Genomic DNA, 20,046 nt, shown 5'->3' on the forward strand with positions numbered 1-20,046 from the left:
TACAGACTGACACTACAGACTGGGAAGGTAGTCTAGACTGGACACTACAGACTGGGAAGGTAGTCTAGACTGGACACTACAGACTGGGAAGGTAGTCTAGACTGGACACTACAGACTGAGAAGGTAGTCTAGACTGGACACTACAGACTGGGAAGGTAGTCTAGACTGGACACTACAGACTGGGAAGGTAGTCTAGACTGGACACTACAGACTGGGAAGGTAGTCTAGACTGGACACTACAGACTGAGAAGGTAGTCTAGACTGGACACTACAGACTGGGAAGGTAGTCTAGACTGGACACTACAGACTGGGAAGGTAGTCTAGACTGGACACTACAGACTGAGAAGGTAGTCTAGACTGGACACTACAGACTGGGAAGGTAGTCTAGACTGGACACTACAGACTGGGAAGGTAGTCTAGACTGGACACTACAGACTGAGAAGGTAGTCTAGACTGGACACTACAGACTGGGAAGGTAGTCTAGACTGGACACTACAGACTGGGAAGGTAGTCTAGACTGGACACTACAGACTGGGAAGGTAGTCTAGACTGGACACTACAGACTGGGAAGGTAGTCTAGACTGGACACTACAGACTGAGAAGGTAGTCTAGACTGGACACTACAGACTGAGAAGGTAGTCTAGACTGGACACTACAGACTGGGAAGGTAGTCTAGACTGGACACTACAGACTGGGAAGGTAGTCTAGACTGGACACTACAGACTGGGAAGGTAGTCTAGACTGGACACTACAGACTGGGAAGGTAGTCTAGACTGGACACTACAGACTGGGAACGTAGTCTAGACTGGACACTACAGACTGGGAAGGTAGTCTAGACTGGACACTACAGACTGGGAAGGTAGTCTAGACTGGACACTACAGACTGGGAAGGTAGTCTAGACTGGACACTACAGACTGAGAAGGTAGTCTAGACTGGACACTACAGACTGGGAAGGTAGTCTAGACTGGACACTACAGACTGGGAAGGTAGTCTAGACTGGACACTACAGACTGGGAAGGTAGTCTAGACTGGACACTACAGACTGAGAAGGTAGTCTAGACTGGACACTACAGACTGGGAAGGTAGTCTAGACTGGACACTACAGACTGGGAAGGTAGTCTAGACTGGACACTACAGACTGGGAAGGTAGTCTAGACTGGACACTACAGACTGAGAAGGTAGTCTAGACTGGACACTACAGACAGGGAAGGTAGTCTAGACTGGACACCACAGACTGGGAAGGTAGTCTAGACTGGACTACAGACTGGAACAGTCTAGACTGGACACTACAGACTGAGAAGGTAGTCTAGACTGGACACCACAGACTGGGAAGGTAGTCTAGACTGGACACTACAGACTGGGAAGGTAGTCTAGACTGGACACCACAGACTGGGAAGGTAGTCTAGACTGGACACTACAGACTGGGAAGGTAGTCTAGACTGGACACTACAGACTGGGAAGGTAGTCTAGACTGGACACTACAGACTGGGAAGGTAGTCTAGACTGGACACTACAGACTGGGAAGGTAGTCTAGACTGGACACTACAGACTGGGAAGGTAGTCTAGACTGGACACTACAGACTGGGAAGGTAGTCTAGACTGGACACTACAGACTGGGAAGGTAGTCTAGACTGGACACTACAGACTGGGAAGGTAGTCTAGACTGGACACTACAGACTGGGAAGGTAGTCTAGACTGGACACCACAGAGTGGTGGAAGTGTATGTTCTGATATCGGTTTATTCATAATCACTATAATTAATACATGAATTCATTGATTAACGTCTGTTTCTTACTGGGATGGTACGCTGGGCGAGCCCGAGCGGTGGAAGTGTATGTTCTGCCACTTTCCCTCTCTGCGATGCCAGACGCGGGTCTCCTCAGACTGCATGGTGCGAGGCATCCCCCCCGCGTCCATGTACTGGCTCAGGCGGATGTAGGCGATGCACGCAGCGTTCTCCGCTAGATAGACCTTCTCATTAGTTCACCTCTCCTTGTTTCACGGCAACATCGTAAAACACATTGTACATCTTAACCTTTATTTAACCTTTATTTAACCTTTATTTAACCTTTATTTAACCAGGCAAGTCAGTTAAGAACACATTCTTATTTTCAATGACGGCCTAGGAACAGTGGGGTTAACTGGTCTAGGAACAGTGGGGTTGACTGGTCTAGGAACAGTGGGGTTGACTGGTCTAGGAACAGTGGGGTTAACTGGTCTAGGAACAGTGGGGTTAACTGGTCTAGGAACAGTGGGGTTAACTGGTCTAGGAACAGTGGGGTTAACTGGTCTAGGAACAGTGGGGTTAACTGGTCTAGGAACAGTGGGGTTGACTGGTCTAGGAACAGTGGGGTTAACTGGTCTAGGAACAGTGGGTTAACTGGTCTAGGAACAGTGGGGTTGACTGGCCTAGGAACAGTGGGGTTAACTGGTCTAGGAACAGTGGGGTTAACTGGTCTAGGAACAGTGGGGTTGACTGGTCTAGGAACAGTGGGTTAACTGGTCTAGGAACAGTGGGTTGACTGGTCTAGGAACAGTGGGGTTAACTGGTCTAGGAACAGTGGGGTTAACTGGTCTAGGAACAGTGGGGTTAACTGGTCTAGGAACAGTGGGGTTGACTGGTCTAGGAACAGTGGGTTAACTGGTCTAGGAACAGTGGGTTAACTGGTCTAGGAACAGTGGGGTTAACTGGTCTAGGAACAGTGGGGTTGACTGGTCTAGGAACAGTGGGGTTGACTGGTCTAGGAACAGTGGGTTAACTGGTCTAGGAACAGTGGGGTTAACTGGTCTAGGAACAGTGGGTTAACTGGTCTAGGAACGGTGGGTTAACTGGTCTAGGAACAGTGGGGTTGACTGGTCTAGGAACAGTGGGGTTGACTGGTCTAGGAACAGTGGGGTTGACTGGTCTAGGAACAGTGGGGTTGACTGGTCTAGGAACAGTGGGGTTGACTGGTCTAGGAACAGTGGGGTTGACTGGTCTAGGAACAGTGGGGTTGACTGGTCTAGGAACAGTGGGTTAGCTGGTCTAGGAACAGTGGGTTAACTGGTCTAGGAACAGTGGGGTTAACTGGTCTAGGAACAGTGGGGTTAACTGGTCTAGGAACAGTGGGGTTAACTGGTCTAGGAACAGTGGGGTTAACTGGCCTAGGAACAGTGGGGTTAACTGGTCTAGGAACAGTGGGGTTAACTGGTCTAGGAACAGTGGGGTTAACTGGTCTAGGAACAGTGGGTTAACTGGTCTAGGAACAGTGGGGTTAACTGGTCTAGGAACAGTAGGTTAACTGGTCTAGGAACAGTGGGGTTAACTGGTCTAGGAACAGTGGGTTAACTGGCCTAGGAACAGTGGGGTTAACTGGTCTAGGAACAGTGGGGTTAACTGGTCTAGGAACAGTGGGGTTAACTGGTCTAGGAACAGTGGGGTTAACTGGTCTAGGAACAGTGGGTTAACTGGTCTAGGAACAGTGGGGTTAACTGGTCTAGGAACAGTGGGTTAACTGGTCTAGGAACAGTGGGGTTAACTGGTCTAGGAACAGTGGGGTTAACTGGTCTAGGAACAGTGGGGTTAACTGGTCTTGGAACAGTGGGGTAACTGGTCTAGGAACAGTGGGTTAACTGGTCTAGGAACAGTGGGTTAACTGGTCTAGGAACAGTGGGTTAACTGGTCTAGGAACATTCGGGTTAACTGGTCTAGGAACAGTGGGGTTAACTGGTCTAGGAACAGTGGGGTTAACTGGTCTAGGAACAGTGGGGTTAACTGGTCTAGGAACAGTGGGGTTAACTGCCTTTTCAGGGGCAGAACGACAGGTAACACTCTAACCACTAGGCTACCCTGCCGCACCATAAGTACCAGGGGGTTGGCGTCCATCTTGATTCAATCCAGGAAGTACACCGGAATTCGGAATTTGGAATGGGACATTTGGAATGGGACATTTAGAATGGGAAATTTAGAATGGGAAATTTGGAATGGGACATTTGGAATGGGACATTTGGAATGGGACATTTGGAATGGGAAATTTGGAATGGGACATTTGGAATGGGACATTTGGAATGGGACATTTGGAATGGGAAATTTGGAATGGGACATTTGGAATGGGAAATTTGGAATGGGACATTTGGAATGGGACATTTGGAATGGGACATTTGGAATGGGAAATTTGGAATGGGACATTTGGAATGGGACATTTGGAATGGGAAATTTGGAATGGGACATTTGGAATGGGACATTTGGAATGGGACATTTGGATCTGGTCTAGTTTCTGACTGGAATTGATATGTACATACAGTGTATATTTGAATACCAACCAGAAACAAGATTACATTACAAAACATAGCCCAGAAAAATCAACATAATGTTCAGTTGGTAAATCATGGTGCTTGCAATACCAGGATAGTGGGTTCAATTCCCAGGGCCAACCATATGGAAAATATATGCACACATTCATCTTAGTTGCTTTTGATAAAAGCGTCTGCTAAATGGCATATATATTATTATATTATTGTTATAATAATTAGAAATGGCTGATTTCCTACCTATCAGATGGACGTGAGGGTTGAGGAGGATGGTGTGCACCGGCTTGCTCCCTTTAGACAGGGCTGGAAAGAGAAGGGGAAGGACGAGGGAGATGGAGAGAGAGACAGACAGGCCTTAGTTAGCTAGTGGGAGTTGTAGTTCTCAGTAACAGACACAAACGGATATAACTATTCATCAATAGCTAATCAATAACTACAAATCAATATCTGATTCATAAATTCTACCAATCAATACATCTACTAATCCATAGCTGATCAATACCTCTACTAATCGATAAATCTGCTAATCAATACAAATTCGAATCATTACCTCTACTAATGAATACCCCGATGAATAAATAGCTAATCAATACCTATAGTAATCAATAGCAAATTGATACCTCTACTAATCAATACGTCTACTAATAAATAGCTAATCAATACTTCTATTAATCAATAGCTAATCAACAACTCTATTAATCAATAGCTAATCAATACCTCTACTTCCAATACCTCTATTAATGAATAGCTAATCAATACCTCTACTAATGCATAGCTGATCAACACATCTACTAATGAATTGCTAATCAATACCTATACGAATCAATACATACTACTCAATAGCTGATCAATACCTCTAATTAATAGCTGATCAATATCTATACTAATCAATAGCTGACCATACCTATACTAATCAATAGCTGATCATACCTATACTAATCAATAGCTGATCAAAACCTACACTAATAAATAGTCGCTCAATACCTCTACTAATCAATACCTCTACTAATCAATACCTCTACTAATCAATACCTCTACTAATCAATACCTCTACTAATCAATAAATCTACTAATCAATAGCTGATCAAAACCTACACTAATAAATAGTTGCTCAATACCTCTACTAATCAATACCTCTACTAATCAATACCTCTACTAATCAATACCTCTGCTAATCAATACCTCTACTAATCAATAACTCTACTAATCAATAACTCAACTAATCAATACCTCTACTAATCAATAACTCTACTAATCAATAACTCTACTAATCAATACCTCTACTAATCAATAACTCTACTAATCAATAACTCTACTAATCAATACCTCTACTAATCAATACCTCTACTAATCAATACCTCTACTAATCAATACCTCTACTAATCAATAAATCTACTAATCAATAGCTGATCAAAACCTACACTAATAAATAGTTGCTCAATACCTCTACTAATCAATACCTCTACTAATCAATACCTCTACTAATCAATACCTCTGCTAATCAATAACTCTACTAATCAATAACTCTACTAATCAATACCTCTACTAATCAATAACTCTACTAATCAATACCTCTACTAATCAATACCTCTACTAATCAATACCTCTACTAATCAATACCTCTACTAATCAATACCTCTACTAATCAATACCTCTACTAATCAATACCTCTACTAATCAATAACTCTACTAATCAATACCTCTACTAATCAATAACTCTACTAATCAATAACTCTACTAATCAATACCTCTACTAATCAATAACTCTACTAATCAATACCTCTACTAATCAATAACTCTACTAATCAATAACTCTACTAATCAATACCTCTACTAATCAATAAATCTACTAATCAATAGCTGATCAAAACCTACACTAATAAATAGTTGCTCAATACCTCTACTAATCAATACCTCTACTAATCAATACCTCTACTAATCAATACCTCTGCTAATCAATACCTCTACTAATCAATAACTCTACTAATCAATAACTCTACTAATCAATACCTCTACTAATCAATAACTCTACTAATCAATACCTCTACTAATCAATACCTCTACTAATCAATACCTCTACTAATCAATACCTCTGCTAATCAATACCTCTACTAATCAATACCTCTACTAATCAATACCTCTACTAATCAATATCTCTACTAATCAATACCTCTACTAATCAATACCTCTACTAATCAATACCTCTACTAATCAATACCTCTACTAATCAATAACTCTACTAATCAATACCTCTACTAATCAATACCTCTACTAATCAATACCTCTACTAATCAATACCTCTGCTAATCAATACCTCTACTAATCAATACCTCTACTAATCAATACCTCTACTAATCAATACCTCTACTAATCAATACCTCTACTAATCAATACCTCTACTAATCAATACCTCTACTAATCAATACCTCTACTAATCAATAACTCTACTAATCAATACCTCTACTAATCAATACCTCTACTAATCAATACCTCTACTAATCAATACCTCTACTAATCAATAACTCTACTAATCAATAACTCTACTAATCAATACCTCTACTAATCAATAAATCTACTAATCAATAGCTGATCAAAACCTACACTAATAAATAGTTGCTCAATACCTCTACTAATCAATACCTCTACTAATCAATACCTCTACTAATCAATACCTCTGCTAATCAATACCTCTACTAATCAATAACTCTACTAATCAATAACTCTACTAATCAATACCTCTACTAATCAATAACTCTACTAATCAATACCTCTACTAATCAATACCTCTACTAATCAATACCTCTGCTAATCAATACCTCTACTAATCAATACCTCTACTAATCAATACCTCTACTAATCAATATCTCTACTAATCAATACCTCTACTAATCAATACCTCTACTAATCAATACCTCTACTAATCAATACCTCTACTAATCAATAACTCTACTAATCAATACCTCTACTAATCAATACCTCTACTAATCAATACCTCTACTAATCAATACCTCTGCTAATCAATACCTCTACTAATCAATACCTCTACTAATCAATACCTCTACTAATCAATACCTCTACTAATCAATACCTCTACTAATCAATACCTCTACTAATCAATAACTCTACTAATCAATACCTCTACTAATCAATAAGTGTATCTTCTAAATGACTGATGGATGTGTTACCGTTGTCGAAGTAGAAGCGATGGAAGTCATGTCCCTCTACCAGGTTCCCCAGAGCTTCTGGTTCAAACGACGTCAGACCAGGATCACAGAGCTTCCTGTTGGAAACAAACACAGGCTGAGTCCCATGTGGCGCCCTATTCCCTATATAGTGAACTAATAGTGACCAGAGCCCTGTTCCCTATATAGTGAACTACTATTGACCAGAGCCCTATTCCCTATATAGTGAACTACTAGTGACCAGAGCCCTATTCCCTATATAGTGAACTACTAGTGACCAGAGCCCTATTCCCTATATAGTGAACTAATAGTGACCAGAGCCCTATTCCCTATATAGTGAACTACTAGTGACCAGAGCCCTATTCCCTATATAGTGAACTAATAGTGACCAGAGTCCTATTCCCTATATAGTGAACTAATAGTGACCAGAGCCCTATTCCCTATATAGTGAACTAGTGACCAGAGTCCTATTCCCTATATAGTGAACTAGTGACCAGAGCCCTATTCCCTATATAGTGTACTAGTGACCAGAGCCCTATTCCCTATATAGTGTACTAGTGACCAGAGTCCTATTCCCTATATAGTGTACTAGTGACCAGAGTCCTATTCCCTATATAGTGTACTAGTGACCAGAGTCCTATTCCCTATATAGTGTACTAGTGACCAGAGTCCTATTCCCTATATAGTGAACTACTGGTGACCAGAGCCCTATTCCCTATATAGTGAACTAATAGTGACCAGAGCCCTATTCCCTATATAGTGAACTACTATAGACCAGAGCCCTATTCCCTATATAGTGTACTAGTGACCAGAGCCCTATTCTCTATATAGTGAACAACTAGTGACCAGAGCCCTATTCCCTATATAATGAACTACTAGTGACCAGAGCCCTATTCCCTATATAGTGTACTAGTGACCAGAGCCCTATTCCCTATATAATGAACTACTAGTGACCAGAGCCCTATTCCCTATATAGTGAACTACTATAGACCAGAGCCCTATTCCCTATATAGTGAACTACTATAGACCAGAGCCCTATTCCCTATATAATGAACTACTAGTGACCAGAGCCCTATTCCCTATATAATGAACTACTAGTGACCAGAGCCCTATTCCCTATATAGTGAACTACTAGTGACCAGAGCCCTATTCCCTATATAATGAACTACTAGTGACCAGAGCCCTATTCCCTATATAGTGAACTACTAGTGACCAGAGCCCTATTCCCTATATAGTGAACTACTAGTGACCAGAGCCCTATTCCCTATATAGTGAACTACTAGTGACCAGAGCCCTATTCCCTATATAATGAACTACTAGTGACCAGAGCCCTATTCCCTATATAGTGAACTACTATAGACCAGAGCCCTATTCCCTATATAGTGTACTAGTGACCAGAGCCCTATTCTCTATATAGTGAACTACTAGTGACCAGAGCCCTATTCTCTATATAGTGAACTACTATAGACCAGAGCCCTATTCCCTATATAGTGAACTACTATAGACCAGAGCCCTATTCTCTATATTGTGAACTTCTAGTGACCAGAGCCCTATTCCCTATATAATGAACTACTAGTGACCAGAGCCCTATTCCCTATATAGTGAACTACTAGTGACCAGAGCCCTATTCCCTATATAATGAACTACTAGTGACCAGAGCCCTATTCCCTATATAGTGAACTACTAGTGACCAGAGCCCTATTCCCTATATAATGAACTACTAGTGACCAGAGCCCTATTCTCTATATAGTGAACTACTAGTGACCAGAGCCCTATTCCCTATATAATGAACTACTAGTGACCAGAGCCCTATTCCCTATATAGTGAACTACTAGTGACCAGAGCCCTATTCCCTATATAGTGAACTACTAGTGACCAGAGCCCTATTCCCTATATTGTGAACTACTAGTGACCAGAGCCCTATTCCCTATATAGTGAACTACTAGTGACCAGAGCCCTATTCCCTATATAGTGAACTACTAGTGACCAGAGCCCTATTCCCTATATAGTGAACTACTATAGACCAGAGCCCTATTCCCTATATAGTGTAATAGCGACCAGAGCCCTATTCCCTATATAGTGTACTAGTGACCAGAGCCCTATTCCCTATATAGTGTACTAGTGACCAGAGCCCTATTCCCTATATAATGAACTACTAGTGACCAGAGCCCTATTCCCTATATAGAGGTACTACTAGTGACCAGAGCCCTATTCCCTATATAATTAAATACTAGTGACCAGAGCCCTATTCCCTATATAGTGCACTACTAGTGACCAGAGCCCTATTCCCTATATTGTGAACTACTAGTGACCAGAGCCCTATTCCCTATATTGTGAACTACTAGTGACCAGAGGCCTATTCCCTATATAGTGAACTACTAGTGACCAGAGCCCTATTCCCTATATAGTGAACTACTAGTGACCAGAGCCCTATTCCCTATATTGTGAACTACTAGTGACCAGAGGCCTATTCCCTATATAGTGAACTACTAGTGACCAGAGCCCTATTCCCTATATAATGAACTACTAGTGAGCAGAGCCCTATTCCCTATATAATGAACTACTAGTGAGCAGAGCCCTATTCCCTATATTGTGAACTACTAGTGACCAGAGGCCTATTCCCTATATAGTGAACTACTAGTGACCAGAGCCCTATTCCCTATATTGTGAACTTCTAGTGACCAGATCCCTATTCCCTATAGAGTGAACTAGCCCTAAACACACACAGACAGAGCAGGACTCACACGTAGTGCTAGCCCTAAACACACAGACAGAGCAGGACTCACACGTAGTGCTAGCCCTAAACACACACACAGACAGAGCACGCGTAGTGCTAGCCCTAAACACACACAGACAGAGCAGGACTCACCCGTAGTGCTAGCCCTAAACACACACAGACAGAGCAGGACTCACGCGTAGTGCTAGCCCTAAACACACACACAGACAGAGCATGCGTAGTGCTAGCCCTAAACACACACAGACAGAGCAGGACTCACCCGTAGTGCTAGCCCTAAACACACACAGACAGAGGAGGACTCACGCGTAGTGCTAGCCCTAAACACACACAGACAGAGCAGGACTCCTGCGTAGTGCTAGCCCTAAACACACACAGACAGAGCAGGACTCACGCGTAGTGCTAGCCCTAAACACACAGACAGAGCAGGACTCACGCGTAGTGCTAGCCCTAAACACACACCGACAGAGCAGGACTCACCCGTAGTGCTAGCCCTAAACACACAGACAGAGCAGGACTCACGCGTAGTGCTAGCCCTAAACACACACAGACAGAGCAGGACTCACGCGTAGTGCTAGCCCTAAACACACACACAGAGCAGGACTCACGCGTAGTGCTAGCCATAAACACACAGACAGAGCAGGACTCACCCGTAGTGCTAGCTCTAAACACACAGACAGAACAGGACTCACGCGTAGTGCTAGCTCTAAACACACACACAGACAGAACAGGACTCACGCGTAGTGCTAGCCCTAAACACACACAGACAGAGCAGGACTCACACGTAGTGCTAGCCCTAAACACACAGACAGAGCAGGACTCACGCGTAGTGCTAGCCCTAAACACACAGACAGAGCAGGACTCACCTGTAGTGCTAGCCCTAAACACACACAGACAGAACAGGACTCACGCGTAGTGATAGCCCTAAACACACACAGACAGAGCAGGACTCACCCGTAGTGCTAGCCCTAAACACACACAGACAGAGCAGGACTCACCCGTAGTGCTAGCCCTAAACACACACAGACAGAACAGGACTCACCCGTAGTGCTAGCCCTAAACACACACAGACAGAGCAGGACTCACACGTAGTGCTAGCCCTAAACACACAGACAGAGCAGGACTCACGCGTAGTGCTAGCCCTAAACACACAGACAGAGCAGGACTCACCCGTAGTGCTAGTTCTAAACACACAGACAGAGCAGGACTCACCCGTAGTGCTAGCCCTAAACACACAGACAGAGCAGGACTCACCCGTAGTGCTCGCCCTAAACACACACAGACAAAGCAGGACTCACGCGTAGTGCTAGCCCTAAACACACACAGACAGAGCAGGACTCACGCGTAGTGCTAGCCCTAAACACACAGACAGAGCAGGACTCACGCGTAGTGCTAGCCCTAAACACACAGACAGAACAGGACTCACGCGTAGTGCTAGCCCTAAACACACACAGACAGAACAGGACTCACGCGTAGTGCTAGCTCTAAACACACAGACAGAACAGGACTCACCCGTAGTGCTAGCCCTAAACACACACAGACAGAGCAGGACTCACCCGTAGTGCTAGCTCTAAACACACAGACAGAGCAGGATTCACCCGTAGTGCTAGCTCTAAACACACACAGACAGAGCAGGACTCACGCGTAGTGCTAGCTCTAAACACACACACAGAGCAGGACTCACCCGTAGTGCTAGCCCTAAACACACACAGACAGAGCAGGACTCACCCGTAGTGCTAGCCCTAAACGAACAGACAGAGCAGGACTCACGCGTAGTGATAGCCCTAAACACACACAGACAGAGCAGGACTCACCCGTAGTGCTAGCTCTAAACACACACAGACAGAGCAGGACTCACGCGTAGTGCTAGCCCTAAACACACACAGACAGAGCAGGACTCACGCGTAGTGCTAGCTCTAAACACACACAGACAGAGCAGGAGTCACGCGTAGTGCTAGCCCTAAACACACACAGACAGAGCAGGACTCACCCGTAGTGCTAGCCCTAAACACACACAGACAGAGCAGGACTCACGCGTAGTGCTAGCCCTAAACACACACACAGACAGAGCACGCGTAGTGCTAGCCCTAAACACACACAGACAGAGCAGGACTCACCCGTAGTGCTAGCCCTAAACACACACAGACAGAGCAGGACTCACGCGTAGTGCTAGCCCTAAACACACACAGACAGAGCAGGACTCACGCGTAGTGCTAGCCCTAAACACACACAGACAGAGCAGGACTCCTGCGTAGTGCTAGCTCTAAACACACACAGACAGAGCAGGACTCCTGCGTAGTGCTAGCCCTAAACACACACAGACAGAGCAGGACTCACGCGTAGTGCTAGCCCTAAACACACACAGACAGAGCAGGACTCACGCATAGTGCTAGCCCTAAACACACACACAGAGCAGGATTCACGCGTAGTGCTAGCCATAAACACACAGACAGAGCAGGACTCACCCGTAGTGCTAGCTCTAAACACACAGACAGAGCAGGACTCACGCGTAGTGCTAGCTCTAAACACACACACAGACAGAACAGGACTCACGCGTAGTGCTAGCCCTAAACACACACAGACAGAGCAGGACTCACACGTAGTGCTAGCCCTAAACACACAGACAGAGCAGGACTCACGCGTAGTGCTAGCCCTAAACACACAGACAGAGCAGGACTCACCCGTAGTGCTAGCACTAAACACACACAGACAGAACAGGACTCACGCGTAGTGATAGCCCTAAACACACACAGACAGAGCAGGACTCACACGTAGTGCTAGCCCTAAAAACACAGACAGAGCAGGACTCACGCGTAGTGCTAGCCCTAAACACACACAGACAGAACAGGACTCACACGTAGTGCTAGCCCTAAAAACACAGACAGAGCAGGACTCACGCGTAGTGCTAGCCCTAAACACACACAGACAGAACAGGACTCATCCGTAGTGCTAGCCCTAAACACACACAGACAGAGCAGGACTCACACGTAGTGCTAGCCCTAAACACACAGACAGAGCAGGACTCACGCGTAGTGCTAGCCCTAAACACACAGACAGAGCAGGACTCACCCGTAGTGCTAGTTCTAAACACACAGACAGAGCAGGACTCACCCGTAGTGCTAGCCCTAAACACACAGACAGAGCAGGACTCACCCGTAGTGCTAGCCCTAAACACACACAGACAAAGCAGGACTCACGCGTAGTGCTAGCCCTAAACACACACAGACAGAGCAGGCCTCACGCGTAGTGCTAGCCCTAAACACACAGACAGAGCAGGACTCACGCGTAGTGCTAGCCCTAAACACACAGACAGAGCAGGACTCACGCGTAGTGCTAGCCCTAAACACACACAGACAGAACAGGACTCACGCGTAGTGCTAGCTCTAAACACACAGACAGAACAGGACTCACCTGTAGTGCTGGCCCTAAACACACACAGACAGAGCAGGACTCACCCGTAGTGCTAGCTCTAAACACACAGACAGAGCAGGATTCACCCGTAGTGCTAGCCCTAAACACAGAGCAGGACTCACCCGTAGTGCTAGCCCTAAACACAGAGCAGGACTCACCCGTAGTGCTAGCCCTAAACACAGAGCAGGACTCACCCGTAGTGCTAGCCCTAAACACAGAGCAGGACTCACCCGTAGTGCTAGCCCTAAACACAGAGCAGGACTCACCCGTAGTGCTAGCCCTAAACACAGAGCAGGACTCACCCGTAGTGCTAGCCCTAAACACAGAACAGGACTCACCCGTAGTGCTAGCCCTAAACACAGAGCAGGACTCACCCGTAGTGCTAGCCCTAAACACAGAGCATGACTCACCCGTAGTGCTAGCCCTAAACACAGAGCAGGACTCACCCGTAGTGCTAGTCCTAAACACAGAGCAGGACTCACCCGTAGTGCTAGCCCTAAACACAGAGCAGGACTCACCCGTAGTGCTAGCCCTAAACACAGAGCAGGACTCACCCGTAGTGCTAGCCCTAAACACAGAGCAGGACTCACCCGTAGTGCTAGCCCTAAACACACAGACAGAGCAGGACTCACGCGTAGTGCTAGCCCTAAACACACACAGACAGAACAGGACTCACGCGTAGTGCTAGCTCTAAACACACAGACAGAACAGGACTCACCTGTAGTGCTGGCCCTAAACACACACAGACAGAGCAGGACTCACCCGTAGTGCTAGCTCTAAACACACAGACAGAGCAGGATTCACCCGTAGTGCTAGCCCTAAACACAGAGCAGGACTCACCCGTAGTGCTAGCCCTAAACACAGAGCAGGACTCACCCGTAGTGCTAGCCCTAAACACAGAGCAGGACTCACCCGTAGTGCTAGCCCTAAACACAGAGCAGGACTCACCCGTAGTGCTAGCCCTAAACACAGAGCAGGACTCACCCGTAGTGCTAGCCCTAAACACAGAGCAGGACTCACCCGTAGTGCTAGCCCTAAACACAGAACAGGACTCACCCGTAGTGCTAGCCCTAAACACAGAGCAGGACTCACCCGTAGTGCTAGCCCTAAACACAGAGCAGGACTCACCCGTAGTGCTAGCCCTAAACACAGAGCAGGACTCACCCGTAGTGCTAGTCCTAAACACAGAGCAGGACTCACCCGTAGTGCTAGCCCTAAACACAGAGCAGGACTCACCCGTAGTGCTAGCCCTAAACACAGAGCAGGACTCACCCGTAGTGCTAGCCCTAAACACAGAGCAGGACTCACCCGTAGTGCTAGCCCTAAACACACAGACAGAGCAGGACTCACGCGTAGTGCTAGCCCTAAACACACACAGACAGAACAGGACTCACGCGTAGTGCTAGCTCTAAACACACAGACAGAACAGGACTCACCTGTAGTGCTGGCCCTAAACACACACAGACAGAGCAGGACTCACCCGTAGTGCTAGCTCTAAACACACAGACAGAGCAGGATTCACCCGTAGTGCTAGCCCTAAACACAGAGCAGGACTCACCCGTAGTGCTAGCCCTAAACACAGAGCAGGACTCACCCGTAGTGCTAGCCCTAAACACAGAGCAGGACTCACCCGTAGTGCTAGCCCTAAACACAGAGCAGGACTCACCCGTAGTGCTAGCCCTAAACACAGAGCAGGACTCACCCGTAGTGCTAGCCCTAAACACAGAGCAGGACTCACCCGTAGTGCTAGCCCTAAACACAGAACAGGACTCACCCGTAGTGCTAGCCCTAAACACAGAGCAGGACTCACCCGTAGTGCTAGCCCTAAACACAGAGCAGGACTCACCCGTAGTGCTAGCCCTAAACACAGAGCAGGACTCACCCGTAGTGCTAGTCCTAAACACAGAGCAGGACTCACCCGTAGTGCTAGCCCTAAACACAGAGCAGGACTCACCCGTAGTGCTAGCCCTAAACACAGAGCAGGACTCACCCGTAGTGCTAGCCCTAAACACAGAGCAGGACTCACCCGTAGTGCTAGCCCTAAACACACAGACAGAGCAGGACTCACGCGTAGTGCTAGCCCTAAACACACACAGACAGAACAGGACTCACGCGTAGTGCTAGCTCTAAACACACAGACAGAACAGGACTCACCTGTAGTGCTGGCCCTAAACACACACAGACAGAGCAGGACTCACCCGTAGTGCTAGCTCTAAACACACAGACAGAGCAGGATTCACCCGTAGTGCTAGCCCTAAACACAGAGCAGGACTCACCCGTAGTGCTAGCCCTAAACACAGAGCAGGACTCACCCGTAGTGCTAGCCCTAAACACAGAGCAGGACTCACCCGTAGTGCTAGCCCTAAACACAGAGCAGGACTCACCCGTAGTGCTAGCCCTAAACACAGAGCAGGACTCACCCGTAGTGCTAGCCCTAAACACAGAGCAGGACTCACCCGTAGTGCTAGCCCTAAACACAGAACAGGACTCACCCGTAGTGCTAGCCCTAAACACAGAGCAGGACTCACCCGTAGTGCTAGCCCTAAACACAGAGCAGGACTCACCCGTAGTGCTAGCCCTAAACACAGAGCAGGACTCACCCGTAGTGCTAGTCCTAAACACAGAGCAGGACTCACCCGTAGTGCTAGCCCTAAACACAGAGCAGGACTCACCCGTAGTGCTAGCCCTAAACACAGAGCAGGACTCACCCGTAGTGCTAGCCCTAAACACAGAGCAGGACTCACCCGTAGTGCTAGCCCTAAACACACAGACAGAGCAGGACTCACGCGTAGTGCTAGCCCTAAACACACACAGACAGAACAGGACTCACGCGTAGTGCTAGCTCTAAACACACAGACAGAACAGGACTCACCTGTAGTGCTGGCCCTAAACACACACAGACAGAGCAGGACTCACCCGTAGTGCTAGCTCTAAACACACAGACAGAGCAGGATTCACCCGTAGTGCTAGCCCTAAACACAGAGCAGGACTCACCCGTAGTGCTAGCCCTAAACACAGAGCAGGACTCACCCGTAGTGCTAGCCCTAAACACAGAGCAGGACTCACCCGTAGTGCTAGCCCTAAACACAGAGCAGGACTCACCCGTAGTGCTAGCCCTAAACACAGAGCAGGACTCACCCGTAGTGCTAGCCCTAAACACAGAGCAGGACTCACCCGTAGTGCTAGCCCTAAACACAGAACAGGACTCACCCGTAGTGCTAGCCCTAAACACAGAGCAGGACTCACCCGTAGTGCTAGCCCTAAACACAGAGCAGGACTCACCCGTAGTGCTAGCCCTAAACACAGAGCAGGACTCACCCGTAGTGCTAGTCCTAAACACAGAGCAGGACTCACCCGTAGTGCTAGCCCTAAACACAGAGCAGGACTCACCCGTAGTGCTAGCCCTAAACACAGAGCAGGACTCACCCGTAGTGCTAGCCCTAAACACAGAGCAGGACTCACCCGTAGTGCTAGCCCTAAACACAGAGCAGGACTCACCCGTAGTGCTAGCCCTAAACACAGAACAGGACTCACCCGTAGTGCTAGCCCTAAACACAGAACAGGACTCACCCGTAGTGCTAGCCCTAAACACAGAGCAGGACTCACCCGTAGTGCTAGCCCTAAACACAGAACAGGACTCACCCGTAGTGCTAGCCCTAAACACAGAGCAGGACTCACCCGTAGTGCTAGCCCTAAACACAGAGCAGGACTCACCCGTAGTGCTAGCCCTAAACACAGAGCAGGACTCACCCGTAGTGCTAGCCCTAAACACAGAGCAGGACTCACCCGTAGTGCTAGCCCTAAACACAGAGCAGGACTCACCCGTAGTGCTAGTCCTAAACACAGAGCAGGACTCACCCGTAGTGCTAGCCCTAAACACAGAGCAGGACTCACCCGTAGTGCTAGTCCTAAACACAGAGCAGGACTCACCCGTAGTGCTAGCCCTAAACACAGAGCAGGACTCACCCGTAGTGCTAGTCCTAAACACAGAGCAGGACTCACCCGTAGTGCTAGTCCTAAACACAGAGCAGGACTCACCCGTAGTGCTAGTCCTAAACACAGAGCAGGACTCACCCGTAGTGCTAGTCCTAAACACAGAGCAGGACTCACCCGTAGTGCTAGCCCTAAACACAGAGCAGGACTCACCCGTAGTGCTAGCCCTAAACACAGAGCAGGACTCACCCGTAGTGCTAGCCCTAAACACAGAGCAGGACTCACCCGTAGTGCTAGCCCTAAACACAGAGCAGGACTCACCCGTAGTGCTAGCCCTAAACACAGAGCAGGACTCACCCGTAGTGCTAGCCCTAAACACAGAGCAGGACTCACCCGTAGTGCTAGCCCTAAACACAGAGCAGGACTCACCCGTAGTGCTAGCCCTAAACACAGAACAGGACTCACCCGTAGTGCTAGCCCTAAACACAGAGCAGGACTCACCCGTAGTGCTAGCCCTAAACACAGAACAGGACTCACCCGTAGTGCTAGCCCTAAACACAGAACAGGACTCACCCGTAGTGCTAGCCCTAAACACAGAGCAGGACTCACCCGTAGTGCTAGCCCTAAACACAGAGCAGGACTCACCCGTAGTGCTAGCCCTAAACACAGAGCAGGACTCACCCGTAGTGCTAGCCCTAAACACAGAGCAGGACTCACCCGTAGTGCTAGCCCTAAACACAGAGCAGGACTCACCCGTAGTGCTAGCCCTAAACACAGAGCAGGACTCACCCGTAGTGCTAGTCCTAAACACAGAGCAGGACTCACCCGTAGTGCTAGCCCTAAACACAGAGCAGGACTCACCCGTAGTGCTAGCCCTAAACACAGAGCAGGACTCACCCGTAGTGCTAGTCCTAAACACAGAGCAGGACTCACCCGTAGTGCTAGCCCTAAACACAGAGCAGGACTCACCCGTAGTGCTAGTCCTAAACACAGAGCAGGACTCACCCGTAGTGCTAGCCCTAAACACAGAGCAGGACTCACCCGTAGTGCTAGCCCTAAACACAGAGCAGGACTCACCCGTAGTGCTAGCCCTAAACACAGAGCAGGACTCACCCGTAGTGCTAGCCCTAAACACAGAGCAGGACTCACCCGTAGTGCTAGCCCTAAACACAGAGCAGGACTCACCCGTAGTGCTAGCCCTAAACACAGAGCAGGACTCACCCGTAGTGCTAGCCCTAAACACAGAGCAGGACTCACCCGTAGTGCTAGCCCTAAACACAGAGCAGGACTCACCCGTAGTGCTAGCCCTAAACACAGAACAGGACTCACCCGTAGTGCTAGCCCTAAACACAGAGCAGGACTCACCCGTAGTGCTAGCCCTAAACACAGAGCAGGACTCACCCGTAGTGCTAGCCCTAAACACAGAGCAGGACTCACCCGTAGTGCTAGCCCTAAACACAGAGCAGGACTCACCCGTAGTGCTAGCCCTAAACACAGAGCAGGACTCACCCGTAGTGCTAGCCCTAAACACAGAGCAGGACTCACCCGTAGTGCTAGCCCTAAACACAGAGCAGGACTCACCCGTAGTGCTAGCCCTAAACACAGAGCAGGACTCACCCGTAGTGCTAGCCCTAAACACAGAGCAGGACTCACCCGTAGTGCTAGCCCTAAACACAGAACAGGACTCACCCGTAGTGCTAGCCCTAAACACAGAGCAGGACTCACCCGTAGTGCTAGCCCTAAACACAGAGCAGGACTCACCCGTAGTGCTAGCCCTAAACACAGAGCAGGACTCACCCGTAGTGCTAGCCCTAAACACAGAGCAGGACTCACCCGTAGTGCTAGCCCTAAACACAGAACAGGACTCACCCGTAGTGCTAGCCCTAAACACAGAACAGGACTCACCCGTAGTGCTAGCCCTAAACACAGAGCAGGACTCACCCGTGTGCTAGCCCTAAACACAGAGCAGGACTCACCCGTAGTGCTAGCCCTAAACACAGAGCAGGACTCACCCGTAGTGCTAGCCCTAACCACAGAGCAGGACTCACCCGTAGTGCTAGCCCTAAACACAGAGCAGGATTCACCCGTAGTGCTAGCCCTAAACACAGAGCAGGACTCACCCGTAGTGCTAGCCCTAAACACAGAACAGGACTCACCCGTAGTGCTAGCCCTAAACACAGAGCAGGACTCACCCGTAGTGCTAGCCCTAAACACAGAACAGGACTCACCCGTAGTGCTAGCCCTAAACACAGAGCAGGACTCACCCGTAGTGCTAGCCCTAACCACAGAGCAGGACTCACCCGTAGTGCTAGCCCTAAACACAGAGCAGGACTCACCCGTAGTGCTAGCCCTAAACACAGAGCAGGACTCACCCGTAGTGCTAGCCCTAAACACAGAGCAGGACTCACCCGTAGTGCTAGCCCTAAACACAGAGCAGGACTCACAGGACTCACCCGTAGTGCTAGCCCTAAACACAGAGCAGGACTCACCCGTAG

General features: G+C 47.7%; 1 protein-coding gene across 1 annotated transcript in view; it reads right to left on the minus strand.

The window, feature by feature from the left end:
- Positions 1-1,792: 1,792 nt before the first annotated feature.
- LOC127918252 (calcium/calmodulin-dependent protein kinase type II subunit delta-like) overlaps positions 1,793-20,046 on the minus strand; it is a 79,286-nt gene continuing 61,032 nt past the window's right edge. The window contains exons 14-16 of the mRNA XM_052501561.1: positions 7,477-7,571; positions 4,532-4,594; positions 1,793-1,962 (exon numbers count right to left, since the gene is read on the minus strand). Of these exons, the coding sequence (XP_052357521.1) occupies positions 1,793-1,962; positions 4,532-4,594; positions 7,477-7,571 (328 nt within the window). The remainder of the gene's footprint in view (positions 1,963-4,531; positions 4,595-7,476; positions 7,572-20,046) is intronic.

The sequence above is a fragment of the Oncorhynchus keta genome, unplaced genomic scaffold (genome assembly GCF_023373465.1).
Source record: "Oncorhynchus keta strain PuntledgeMale-10-30-2019 unplaced genomic scaffold, Oket_V2 Un_contig_13850_pilon_pilon, whole genome shotgun sequence".
Taxonomy (NCBI): Eukaryota; Metazoa; Chordata; class Actinopteri; order Salmoniformes; family Salmonidae; genus Oncorhynchus; species Oncorhynchus keta.